Source organism: Bidens hawaiensis, unplaced genomic scaffold (genome assembly GCF_021521415.1).
Source record: "Bidens hawaiensis isolate Kalapana, Puna unplaced genomic scaffold, B.hawaiensis_p1.1 tig00021833_1, whole genome shotgun sequence".
NCBI lineage: Eukaryota > Viridiplantae > Streptophyta > Magnoliopsida > Asterales > Asteraceae > Bidens > Bidens hawaiensis.
The window spans coordinates 10,721-23,558 of NW_027493388.1; the positions used below are offsets into that span (position 1 = coordinate 10,721).

The window sequence follows — 12,838 nt, forward strand, 5'->3', positions numbered from 1 at the left end:
CACTCTACCTCTTATTGATTCAGAGGTAGCCTCTAAATTTGTTTAGAATATAATAAAAATCGTTGGAATCAAATACAAATTAAATTAACGTGTTAACTGTGAGAATCAATTAGTAAAATTATATATACAACATAGAGTAATTATAGTATAGTGTAATTACAACATAATATAATTACAATACGATGTAATTACATAATTACACTACTTGATTATCATATAGAACTAAGAAAAACCAGGGTCAAATTAGTAATTTAAGCTGTTCTGTAAGTCTTTTCCACAACAAAGCCAACAGCTTCTTCCTGTTTCCTTCAAATCTAACAATGATGACTCGTTCAATCTGTATTCGTAGAGTTCATCACTTATTTATCCGACCAACACATTCAATCACTTTACTTGATTCCTGTAGGAAACCAGATTCTCCAGATTTACGAAACCATAAAGACTGGCTAAGCCCAACTGAAGTAATCAAGATTTTCGAATCCCTTAAAGACCCCAATTCTACCCTCAATGTGTTAGATCAACTCTCAAAACGCAAAGATTATAAACCCAATGAAGCTCTTTACACGTCAGTAATAAACAACCTTTCAAAAGCCAAGAACTTTGATGGAATTGAACAAGTGATGAAAAGAATCAAACTTGAAAAAAAATGCAGGCTTTCTGATGGGTTTTTCTATAATGTGATCAGGGTTTACGGGTTGGGTGCCGGTCGAATAAACCGAGTGATCGAGACCCTTTTCGATATGCCGAGTTATGGTTGCTGGCCCACGGCTAAAACGTTTAATTTTGTGTTGAATTTGCTTGTGAATACCAAAAATTTTGATGTGATTCATGAGGTGTACATGAGTGCTGGGAGATTAGGGGTAGAGATTGATTCGTGTTGTTTGAATATTATGATCAAGGGATTGTGTAAAAATGGGGATGTTGATGCCGCACGCCAAGTGTTCGATGAAATGCCTAAACAGGGTTGTGAGCGGAATGTGAGAAGTTTTTCGGCTTTGATGCACGGGTTGTGTGAAAACAATCGTGTTGAAGAAGCGTTTTCGTTATTGGAGAAGATGGAAATGGCGGGAATTGAGCCGGATACAATCTTGATGAACGTGCTGATTTCGGGTTTAAGGAAAAATGGTAAAGTTGAAGAAAGTATTGAGCTTTTTAAGACCATGCTGCTAAAAGGATGTGAACCAGTGGCTAGCACTTACCAAGAGGTTTTGTATGCTTTCATCGATAGCCGAAAGTACAGCGAGGCTATGAATTTAACGCGAAAGATGTCATCCAAGAAGATGGTTACGAGTTTTAACTCGTACAAGTCGTTAATCAGTGGTCTTTGTGAAGAAAACCGCGTGGAAGATATCGATTTGGTTTTGAAACAAATGATAGAAGATGGTTTTGTACCAAAATTAGCAATGTGGAAACAAATCCTTCATTGTATAATCTCTGATAACACAAATGTTGACAAACTAGCATTAAAAATCCACAAAATTTGTTAAATTTGTTAAATCTGTTATTAACACTTCCAAACATATAATTAATAAAAAGAAGTACAACAAAGTATAATCTTTCAAGATTCTAGTAATGGGCTCTCAAGATTTGTTTCATCTTCCACATCATCATCCTCGGTGCCACGCGGACTCACATCTCCTTCAACTCCAAAACCAGGGGATGGAATCGAACTGTCAAAAGAAGAATCCGACTCCACCGCCATGTCAGCATCTCTTCTCATTCTAGACCCTTTACCCGAAAAGGCATGCCTCATACTTCGTGCCGAGTTTCCCGCATGTTTCAGAATCCGTTTGGCCACATCTTTCACTTTCCTGTTATTTGGGCTTTCGGGCGCGCTTCCATCCAGCTTCGAGTCAACCGGGGACAAAATATTATCTTCCATGACCAAGTTGACCGTGACTCCGTTATCATTAACAGCCCTAACATTTTGTCGTGGAGACGGAGACTGTGATTCCCAGTTATTCTCACTATCTACTTTCTTTAAACCTTTGAATCTTTCATTATCATTTTTAAGGTTTCGGTTCAAAACCAACCCGATTTTACTTAACCCTCTTTTAACCCGGTTTCTTGCACTCATTCTGTTACCATCAAAACTATCATCAGAGAAACTTGCATCATCCAGAAATGATCCAGATTTTGTGGTGGAGCCCACTGACTCGCTACCTTTTTCAACCCTGCTTTTCTTTCTGGGCTCCCAAACTTGTGGGACCCCTGTGCCCGGATGGTGGACCCATATACCGGTGGCCCGTTGACCTTTAACATCAATGGGTTCAAAGTCATCTGTCAGTTTATGGGCCGGGTCACTTGACAACGATTCTTCCTTTAACTCACCTGACGTGACTTCAGTGTCACATGGTAGTTCGGTTACCTTTGTGTCCACTTCAATTATTCTTATCGCGGTGTGTAATCGTCCGGTTTTAATGTTATGAAGAGGTAGCCACATGTCATGTCTCTGGCCGTCTCTAAGATCATTGATCTTTATAGAACAGTCGCTGAAACAAGTCCAAATCATATAAGTGCCCAGATTAGATTTGGGGTGTTAATGAAACTGAAATAACCGACCCGTAACTAATATTACGGGATCCAACCCAAAACTGATTGTTTGGTTTTATGTTTGTTCAAAAATCGAATTCTCGGTTTCGGTTTTCGTGTACTGAAAACTGAAAAAACAGAACCGTCTTTTATAACCGAACAGGACCTGGATAATCAGACAATTTGGTTTTATGTTTTTTCAAAAACCGAATTTCGGTTCGGTCCCGGCTTTGGTGAACCGAAAATATTGAACCGCCCGAATGGCGTTTATAACTGAACCAGGCCCATAAAACCGACTTTAGTTATTGAGTTTATGGATTGAAATTTTTAATTTTTGAATGTTAATCAATTTATAAAATTTTATAAATGGTGTGGCCCAAAAAATTTAGGCCAAAAATTTTATAAATGGGAAAACCGAAAAACCAAAAATGAACCAAATTCATTATGAAAATCCAAAACTGAATGATTTCAAAAACCCGAACTCCAAAGTTTCGGTTTTTGGTTCAGTTTGAGCCAAAACCGACCCAAAGAGACCAATGCACACCCCTAGATTAGACACCGAAACAATAGTTTGATAAAGATAATAACGAACCCTAGGATGTCATCAATAAAGTGATCTTTGTTACGGACTTGTATGATTAGAAGATTGGGTGATTCCCATGTGGTAATTGGTATCTTGAATTCTTCTTGCCATTTTGGAGATAATGTCTTCCTTTGTGTTTTGGTTCTAAATCTATATGCACCAAGTTGACCCTTTACATAAGGGTCAGCTAGCCCTGTAAATAGCTCATTTCTAGTTACTTATTTAGTGATTGAAATGGGCTTGAAAGTTTTTGCACTTTTTTTATGTGAAGTTACCGTTCATGTCGGACGGTTTCATGTCTGATGCTGCAACGATCTCCACTAAGGCGTATGCAACCGGTTCTTTTGCGTCAACAGAAAACCAAGATTCTGTAATGAAGATTGGTTAGAATGAAGAGGTGTCATATTTGTCAGGTCAAACGGGTCAAAATAGGTTCAACATGTAATTTTAGCTAGGGTATCATCATCATCATCATCATCATCATCATCATCGTACTCAGTATATCCCACCAATAGCAATGCTATGGTAGGGTCTGAGGAGGGTAAGATGGCTGCTTCCGGTGAGACCCCCGGCTCGATAGTAGTTTTGCATCAAGCCTTGGACATAAGGCACATAGCACTCAATCATCGGGACACCGGCTGATCGGTGCATGTGCCCTTGTCTTTCGGCTATCAACGCCACCACATGATGCCTGATTAACCTTCCACCACTTTTAACGTTATTTTCACGAGATTAGTAAAATAACGTCAAAATTAGTGCAAAATAACGTCACTTTTAACGTTATTTTAATTTTAGCTAGGGTATCTGATTGTCAATCTTGTTGGGTTGGCGGGTTGAATTGTTCTACCTGAACATGACCCATATATTTATTCGTGCAAAAGACATTAACGCTAACCCGCACACACTTAATCGTGTAACCCGAACTCAGTGACCTGTTTAACCCAGTTATCTAAATGTGTCAAAAGGGCTGGCGGGTAATAATGAAATTGTAAACGTGTTAATTGGGTTTTGGTGAGTCGTATAAAATAGGTTAAACAGGTCATAAACGGGTTGGCGGGTCAACCTGTTTAACTAAACAGTTTGGCGGGTTGGCGTGTTTAGCGAAACTTTTTAAACAAGTCAACCCGAACATAGCCATGTTTAATTAAAAGGTCAACCCGAACATGACCCATTTAATAAACGGGTCAGATATGCCAACCCAAAACCTGATTCTTTTTGTGTTGTGTTTAGGCCTTAGGGTCACTTCGGAAATGGTCCGAGCTGGGAGGGGTCAACCTGTAAACAAGTTTTTGTCTGGTTTATATATTTTTATAAATAAGCAATGCGTTCATATTGTTTGCCAACAATATATCGTGATTATATGTTTGACCGGTCCAACCCATTTGGAATATAACGAAACCAAAATGGCTGACCCGTTAATAAGTAAATGAGTCAAACTTGACAACTCTAAGTTCCCAATTATTTATAGGTTGTATTTTAGTTACCTGGCTGAGGTGAAACAAGTTTCTCAATATCCACTACCAACATATTAGGCTGCAAAAGACAGTCAACAGTAGACTCATAAACCATTCATACACTATCTAAATACTTGATTAGCAAGTCTATGCATACATACATATACAGAAAAGTTTAAAGCAAATTACCTCAACAAGCGTTTCCTCGAATGCAAGTGTGAGAAGCTTATCCTAAACAAGTAAAAACATATATTAAACTCAAACCGTGTGTATGAAAGATTTCAGGTGAATCTAATATACTAACCAGCCATCCAGCAATCCCGGGCAGTTCAGTAACATCAAACCCATGTGCAAAAATAGGTTTCACGGTCACTTGAAAGTATGGCGGTTCAAGAAAACAGACCCGCAGCCGCCCTAAATAAGGCCATGTTGGTACAAACTTCACCCCAAGTAACACCTTTCCTTCAATATGCATTCCTGTTAAATGCATCTTCGTCCACATTCCAAACCCCAATCTTTTCGTCAATTTCACAGCAAGTATCGCGTTCATGTCATCCGCTGTCCGAAAATTTATCCCTAACTCAAGAACCTTAAAACAATAATAATAATCATATCAACTTAGAAAGCACCAAAATAAAATGTAGATTATCATTTAAAATCCCATTTTTGAGACAGCATATTAACACAATATACCAAATGATCATCACCAGTCGATTGTCGACAAACTCTCATTTCTGTAAACATAGGTGGAGATCTCCCTAGGTAAAAATTCTGAATCACAGCTTCTTTCTACAATAACATATAAACTATCAACTTTCCTTAATAATTATTAATTTATAACTAGCAACAAAATTCAAAAGGGTAAATAAAATTAAGAATCATACAACAGTCCATGGTTTATACTTTTGCAAGAACCAAGGCACAATCGGTAACAAAATCTTTTGTGACACAATATCCTCCATACATATAGGCCAAATCCTTTCAATAGTATGGTTCAGCCACCGAACCGATTCGGAATCCGAAAGAACTTTCTTTTGGTTAGCCTGTTTCCTCTCCTCAAACTGCACTGTTCTTTTTAACCTCATTGCATACCGATCATGAACCTTATAAAAAAAACCCAATAAAAACATGTTCCAAACCTTTATTGTTGTACTAGTAATGTACAACTTACCAGATACAAATATATGAAAGAGATGAAGTACACCAATGGATGACAGTAATTAAATGAAGACAGTAACCATATCAAACACAAGACAATGCCCACGTGGTACACAATTGAATCATGATGTTTTACATCCATTTGTAAAATCTGGAATGTTTCTTGAAACCCAGATCAGGAAAGCATAATTAATTGATTGGATTATTTAATGTCAGTGGATTTTATTAAAGAAAGTGACCGTAGGATTGAAGAATGGAGTGGTTAAATAAACTTTTGATTATTATAATGTTTGTACGATGTGGTGCCCCAGGACAGATCTTCTTCTTCCCGGCAATTTGCCAGCAATTGTACGTGTCATTCGTAAAATTAAAACGGTTAGTTTAATTGAATTTTAGTTCATCTGTGCGGGCTTGGCTTTTAATAAATGATGCATTTTTGCCCCTTTCTTAAAATAGGTACCATGTTTATTTTTGGTTTTTTAAGTTCACAAAGTTTTTGTTGTTATTTAAATTGGAAATGAAATAGAATATTTAAAATTCTATAAATCTACACTGTGTTTCATTGGAAAACTTATTGATGGAATTAAAATTCTTATCCTCCTATCTACTCTCCTTAAGACTAACGAACGGGTTGAGTTGGAGCGGGTTCAAGTTAGAGCGGGTTTCAAATCTGGACAAATTTTGAGTTAGAACGGGTTTCAAATATAGATGGGTTTCGGGTTAGAACAAGTTTTAGTTCGAGAGGTTTCGGTTCGGAACAATTTCGGATTGGAACGACTTCGGGTAAAAAAGGGGTTTGAGTAACGGGTTTTGGGGTTTGGGTCGGAACAAGTTTCAAATCGGTACAGGTTTTGGTTCGAAACCCAATCTGATCTGAAATCTGATTCGATCCGGACCCGTGCTGAGCCAAAACCCGTTCCAGCCCAAAACCAGATTCGCCTCTACTTGAACCCGTTCCAGCCCAAAACCAGATTTCAGATTCGTCTATCTGAAATCTAATTAATTCCGACCCGAACCAAATTGAACATTCCAACCCTTTTTTGAACATTCCTTTGGAAAGCGAAGGGAATCTTAAATTCCAATGAAAATGAGATTTAACTGAAATTACTTTCAATTATTTTTCCTTCTTAAACCAACTGACCACGCCATGTCATAAGATTATAATTACAATTCTTTCAAATTCCTACAAATTTCACAAAACAAGCGTGCCTTAGGGGCTGATTTATGAAGAAAAAAAGCCCAATATATATGGTGGAGTTAAGAATTTTTTCCTATGAGTTCAATTTTTTCAGTAAATATATTTTTTAATAACCATAGTCAAAGTTTTTAGATCGGGTCGGATCACATAATAAAAATGCAATATCACAACAACATTGCATCATCAATAGTAAATAAACACAAAGTGCTTGAAATAAAATAAATAAAAATGTTAATTACATATTATAATTGTTCACTAAGGGTTTACATGTTTTAAAAACAATTCATAACATTGTGACTTTCAAAAAGAACTCATTTCAATATAACAATTACATCCAAGTGTTCGATGAAATTCCTAAACAAAGCTCCAAGCCTGATGTTGGAAAATTTTCAAGGTTTAATGCATGGAGACTATGAATTTAGCTAGTTAAGTATTTAACACAACATATTGTCATATATTTTATATTCCATAATCACCATACAGTACTCACAATACATACTATATCTTTTGCAAAATCAAATGAGCACCAAACTGCGGTGGAAGAATGAACACTGCAGAAGGAGAATATTTGTACGATGGAGAAAGCTCAAATGAGAACCGTTGCAAAATCTTAACTATAGCTACTTTAGCTTCTACCAACGCAAGGTTTTGTCCTATGCAAATCTTAGGACCACCACCAAATGGCAAAAAACAACCTGATCCTCTGCCTTTTGTTGCATTTGCTACCCCTTCCGAGAATCTTTTAGGCTTGAACTCGTTCGCATCTTCTCCCCATATATCTGGGTCATGATGAACATCGATTATAGGTATTATTATGTTCACACCCGATGGTATAGTCATGTTTCCTAGCTTTGTTTCGTTGTGGGTCTCGCGTAAAATTCTAACCGTTGGGTATAGCCTAAGAACCTCGTTTAGTATCATGGTCAAAATCTTGAGATGTTTTAGGCCTTCAAAATGTAGTTCTTGAGAACCAAATACTTGTGTAATCTCTTGGTGGGCTTTGTCTTGCCATTCTTGATGCATACTTAAACAAACCATGGTCCAAATAACCAAGTTCGAGGTTGTTTCTGATCCTGCAATGTAAAATAATTTGCATTCTTCAATCACGTCTTCGATACTTAGTCCAACTCCGTTTTCTTTGATTTCTTTTAAGTTTGATGCTAGCAGAATCCCTAACTAGTAAGTCATTGTTGCTATCTTCTCTCTTCTCGAGTGCTTTCTTCCTCATTCAACAATGCCCTTCGCGAGAACTTGAAGCTCTTTGCGGTTTTCTTTAAACTTCTTGTTAGCTTTTGTAGGTATAAGCCTACATGTATAACAAATCATGTTAACAACTATAAACTAGAGGTGGCAAAATGGTTGGTCGGGTGTCAACAAATGATATTTAAGTGTGAGTCATATTGAGACGGGTTAGTATGACTTGATTACAAAAATAATATTCTATTAAAATGATGCTTTTGTTTTAATTAGGATTGTACCTAGTTGGTGGGCTAATGGGTTAAATTGTTGAACTTAGCACATCCCATTTACTTATTAGTGTCATAAACATCAACCAAATCTGGACACATTTAATTAATTGCAACCCGAACACGACATATTTAGCCCACTTATCTAAAGGGGTCAGATAGATTGATATGCTTTAGCCAACTTGTAAACATGATAAACGACTTGACTGTGTTGTAATAGATGGGTTGTAATCGAGCTAAACTGATCAATCCAAACCTAATATGGTTTTATGGCAATCCAAAATCTAATTGCTTTCATGTCATGTACGTGTCATGTCAGGCAATTGTCACCTACAGTTTAACAAATCAATTTAACGGATATTTATGAAATTGAATAATACGGATGACTTTCGACCAATTTATCAATTTCCTTTCTCATTAAATACTTTAACTTAACAAATTTAAGGAGTAGCATATGATACGACTTAAATCGACCCATTCACAAGTACATGAAAGCATTATTAATTACCTTCCTCCAGGGATATAAAAAGTGAACAATAATTGAACCACAAGATCAATTTGTTCCTTCTGGATATGAAATATCTTTTGTGGTTCGTCATTAACTGCTGCTGAATGCTACTCGCGAAATCACATCTCCGGACAAGTTATCGATATACGGCCACACATCAACTTCTGCCACCCCATTTTCAGCGGTCGACAATTCCCACTTGTTGACCATCTCATTACAACTTAAACAAATTTCCGAGAACTTACCCTGTGCATCCATTAAACCCAACAAAAGATTCAGATTTTGATCACTAAAATAAGTAAAATGTACAAATTTTATTAAATAAATATATACAGACCTTTATACTTTCAAGATGAAAAGTCGGGTTGATAATGCGAAGATGTTTGGTCCATTTTGGACCCTCGGAGACTAAAAGTCCACCAGGATGCTATCCCTTAGTGGCTCTTTGTATGGCCTTTGAAAGTCGTTGGGCCTTGATAATATCTCTTTGATCAGTTCTGGGTCCATAACGTAGACTCGAGGGCTTGGCCTTAACCATATATAAAACTTTTTACCTGTAAGACAGTGACAAATCTAAAAGCCTTAGATTAACTTTCTGTTTGTTAAAACAATCGGTACTTAAAATAAACATATTTCTTGAATATTCTTTTTATTTCCGGTTAACTTGAAAATCACTAAAACACTATCCACACTAGGACGATAAAACACAACTTAAACACGACAGATAACTTTTAGAGGCTTAATGACATAAACGAGTGTAAGCTGGATATAACTAACTACCCCCTTTGTAAGATTACAGTAAGATTACAAATTTCTTGAATATATAAAGGCAAAACATGTGAAAAAAACATCAACAAACTTTAGTTAAAAATAATTTATGAACGAACTTACCGTATTTGTTCAAGACATGATGTTCAAAGGGCAAAACATGTGAAGTAATATCATGGGAGAGAGGCATAGGTGTTGATCTAGCTTCCTTCGTCATTCTTGCAAACTCTATGGCGTCACCCTTGAGCAGCTTGTATTAATTACCTTTATACCCTTGTTCTATCAACGATTTCTCTAGCTTCTTTGGCTTCAACCATGCCCAGTCTAGTATTTTCCATCCCCACCACACTACCACAGCCACAATAATGGCAATCACAACTTTACCCACAGTTTCTATCATGTTTTTACAACTTAAAAAAAAGGAGCTATTGTCAATACTTATAACTGTAGAAACCTAAATTGAAAAGCACAAATGATAATGTAAACTAGTGTGTGTGAGTGTGTGAATATGAGGTTCTGGGTGTAAGTCTCAGTAAGATGGCCAAATACAAAGGAGATATATTGTTATTTCTTGACCCCCCTTTTACAAAGAAAATTTTCATACATATATAATACCCTAAGGGAATCTTCCCTCGGACCATTGCACTTTGGGCTCTCTCTATTGACCATTGGTTCTTCTGACCTGGGTAGAGTACTGGCTATTATCCGCTGGACAATCTTTTCCCTACAAAATAATGTCAACCTCAGTCTGTGCAACGTCCAGATTAATAGGGACAAGTCAGTCATTGACCCAGGCTCTTGTCTGGGGTGCACTGGATACCATCGGGCTGGGCTTCGCTTCCTGGGATTTGCTTGTGCCAAATCTGATGTAGTCTATTCAAGTCTCCCAGTCTATTATTTTTGTTATTATGACAAAAGTAATAGACTTAATTCAAGTCCATCTTTCGTCTCGCTTCCAATAACTTCTTGTACTGGCTCCATGTCGTTTGGGCCTACCTCGCTGATGAGGCTCACCTTTGCGTGTCCTTAGATTCACAATATTCCCGGCCCATTCTAAACCCATGGTTAAGGTGGTAAATACGTGTGGACTAAATTGAACTGCACGTCTTCCCACGCTGTAATTATATTATGGGTTTAACATCCTATCAACATAAGCTCTTCATGTACTGGATCCATGTTGAAACCCTTATTGAACTGGATATGATTGTGTGAGAGTTCGATGATGGGTTTTAGTGAAAATGATTGCCATTTTTATTATTGAAGGTTTTAGCTACATGAATCTGCCTCCTCCCCACACATACATTACATTTCATTATATGGGGTCCAGGAGGATCTTTTTTACCCCTTGGACATTTGACCCATTTTTTATCCTTTGGTTTCTTCTCCTCTCCCCTGGGGCTGTAGTTGGCCTCCTTTGTCCACTGATATTGTCTCACCTCCTAGAGCATGCGTTCCTTGGGACCTCCCCCAAGTCAGGCGCACAGTAACTTCTGACCCCATTGACTTGGTCTTTTATCTTATTATACCCTTTGTCCTTGGGCCTCTTTTCTTGGGGTAAGTTTCATGTTCTTCACTTAATGGGTTGTGACCCAGCTCAAAGAGCCCAATTCCCATGTAGGCTCTTCAAGTCTCCCCATTCCATTGTGCTCGTTATTTATGACGAGTATAATGGACTCAAAACAAGTCTCTATTCGGCCTCTTGCATGATCCACCTTAAACTCTGATCGACTAAATGGTTATGAGTATTTATTATTTCATGTGGGAATGAGTGAGTACAAACGGAAGATCCCCATTTTTTATATAGCCATGGGGCATCTTTGATATAAAAAGAATATCCATAAAACTATTACATGCCGATTATTGACCTAGGAGCTTTCTCCTGGGCCATTGTTCTCTTTGACTTAGGCTTCATCCATTCCAACAGCATGGCATGTCACATGTGTTGTTCTAACCCTTTCCTTTGGGTTGATTCTACTAACTTATTCAGATCGATATGATAAGTCCTTAACCCCCTAGAACCTTTGGTTTCATTTAGTTACTTGGGGAGGTCTTTTAAGCACTATCTTTTGGGCTCCCTTAATTTAGCCATACTTAATTTGGGCCCGTGTTTGCGACGGGGCATATTTTTCTTATAATTCGGAGAACCCATTTCTAAGGTAACCTTTTCAAGTCTCCCCAGTTCTTTGTACGCGTTATTTATGACGAGCGTAATGAACTTATATTAGTTTGTGCTACATTACTGGCCCACACTTGAGCCGACGACACTTGAGCTGAGGGCATTTATGACAAAGCCTCTCATGCTTCCCTAAAGATGTCATGATACCTTTCGAATCGTTTGCCTTTCCCTTAACTGTTGGCTCCCTTTTCCCACTTTGAAATTTATATTTCCTATCTCCTTCTTATCTAACTGATAGGATGTTTGGTTACTCTCCATGCATCTTGGTTTCTCCTGGGCTTTCTTGACTTGGTCCCAATCATGGGACGGAGACCCACTTTCATAGGAGGCTTTACAAGTCCCCATAGTACTTATTCTTTATGATAAGGACAAAAGACTAATGTAGTCCCAGATCTTCTTTCTCATAATATATGGGATAGGTTCATCCCTTTTATACTCATTCATCGGGCTAGTTCCAGAAAAGATCCTTTTTCGATACCTGTAACAACGTGAAAATTTCAAGTCTAAAATATCAACTTTCCAAAGTCTAGGGACTAAAATTGCCAAAATCCAAATTGGAGGGTTAAAAATGAAAATTTGGTTTTCCTGACAAATCGCGCTACGCGATGAGTCGGATGAGACACCCATCGCGTACCGCGATGGGGTGTCTGACAGAATGTGACACGTGTGCCACGTGGCACACGGTGGCACTAGGTGCTGCCACGTGTTGCCACGCGAAGCGGCGCCTGCCACGTGTCGACACGTGGCAGGTCTACGCTGTGCGTCAGCAAACCTATATCGCGGTACGCGATAGGTCTGCTGAGGGACCCATCGCGTACCGCGATGGGGTCCCAAAAATCGCCTATAAATAGCGACCATGGGATCTCATTCCAAGCATCCCAAAATCAGCTCCTACCTCTCTCTACTCTCTCTCTAGAATACCTCGAAATTTGTGCTTTGTTTCCTCGATAAGCGTGCCTCGAATATCTTGTTTGTGTACCAACGTTTCCTTAGAG

General features: G+C 38.1%; 2 protein-coding genes and 1 pseudogene across 2 annotated transcripts; 1 reads left to right on the plus strand and 2 right to left on the minus strand.

The window, feature by feature from the left end:
* Window positions 1-230: 230 nt before the first annotated feature.
* LOC143564192 (uncharacterized) lies at window positions 231-1,487 on the plus strand. The gene has a single exon (XM_077051544.1). It carries the CDS (start codon window positions 321-323, stop codon window positions 1,485-1,487), a length of 1,167 nt encoding a protein of 388 aa, XP_076907659.1. The 5' UTR covers window positions 231-320.
* A 71-nt stretch (window positions 1,488-1,558) lies between these two features.
* Window positions 1,559-5,925, minus strand: LOC143564191 (C2 domain-containing protein At1g53590-like). Its single transcript, XM_077051543.1, has 9 exons — window positions 5,741-5,925; window positions 5,454-5,672; window positions 5,263-5,358; window positions 4,874-5,158; window positions 4,759-4,800; window positions 4,600-4,648; window positions 3,391-3,483; window positions 3,125-3,308; window positions 1,559-2,492 (listed from the first exon to the last, which is right to left on the minus strand). The coding sequence occupies exons 1-9, from the start codon at window positions 5,867-5,869 to the stop codon at window positions 1,559-1,561; spliced, it is 2,031 nt and encodes a 676-aa protein (XP_076907658.1). The 5' UTR covers window positions 5,870-5,925.
* Window positions 5,926-7,423: 1,498 nt separating this feature from the next.
* LOC143564187 (cytochrome P450 CYP72A219-like) lies at window positions 7,424-10,067 on the minus strand (annotated as a pseudogene).
* Between the last annotated feature and the right edge of the window lie 2,771 nt (window positions 10,068-12,838).

Bases quoted from the DNA above. Each gene is read 5' to 3' on its own strand.
- LOC143564192 (XM_077051544.1), top strand. From the start codon at position 321: ATGATGACTCGTTCAATCTGTATTCGTAGAGTTCATCACTTATTTATC.
- LOC143564191 (XM_077051543.1), bottom strand. From the start codon at position 5,869: ATGGATGTAAAACATCATGATTCAATTGTGTACCACGTGGGCATTGTC. The intron at 5,159-5,262 runs GTATATTGTGTT...TATTGTTTTAAG, and splicing joins CGACTGGTGATGATCATTTG to GTTCTTGAGTTAGGGATAAA. The intron at 3,309-3,390 runs GTAACTTCACAT...AGCTATTTACAG, and splicing joins GAAACCGTCCGACATGAACG to GGCTAGCTGACCCTTATGTA.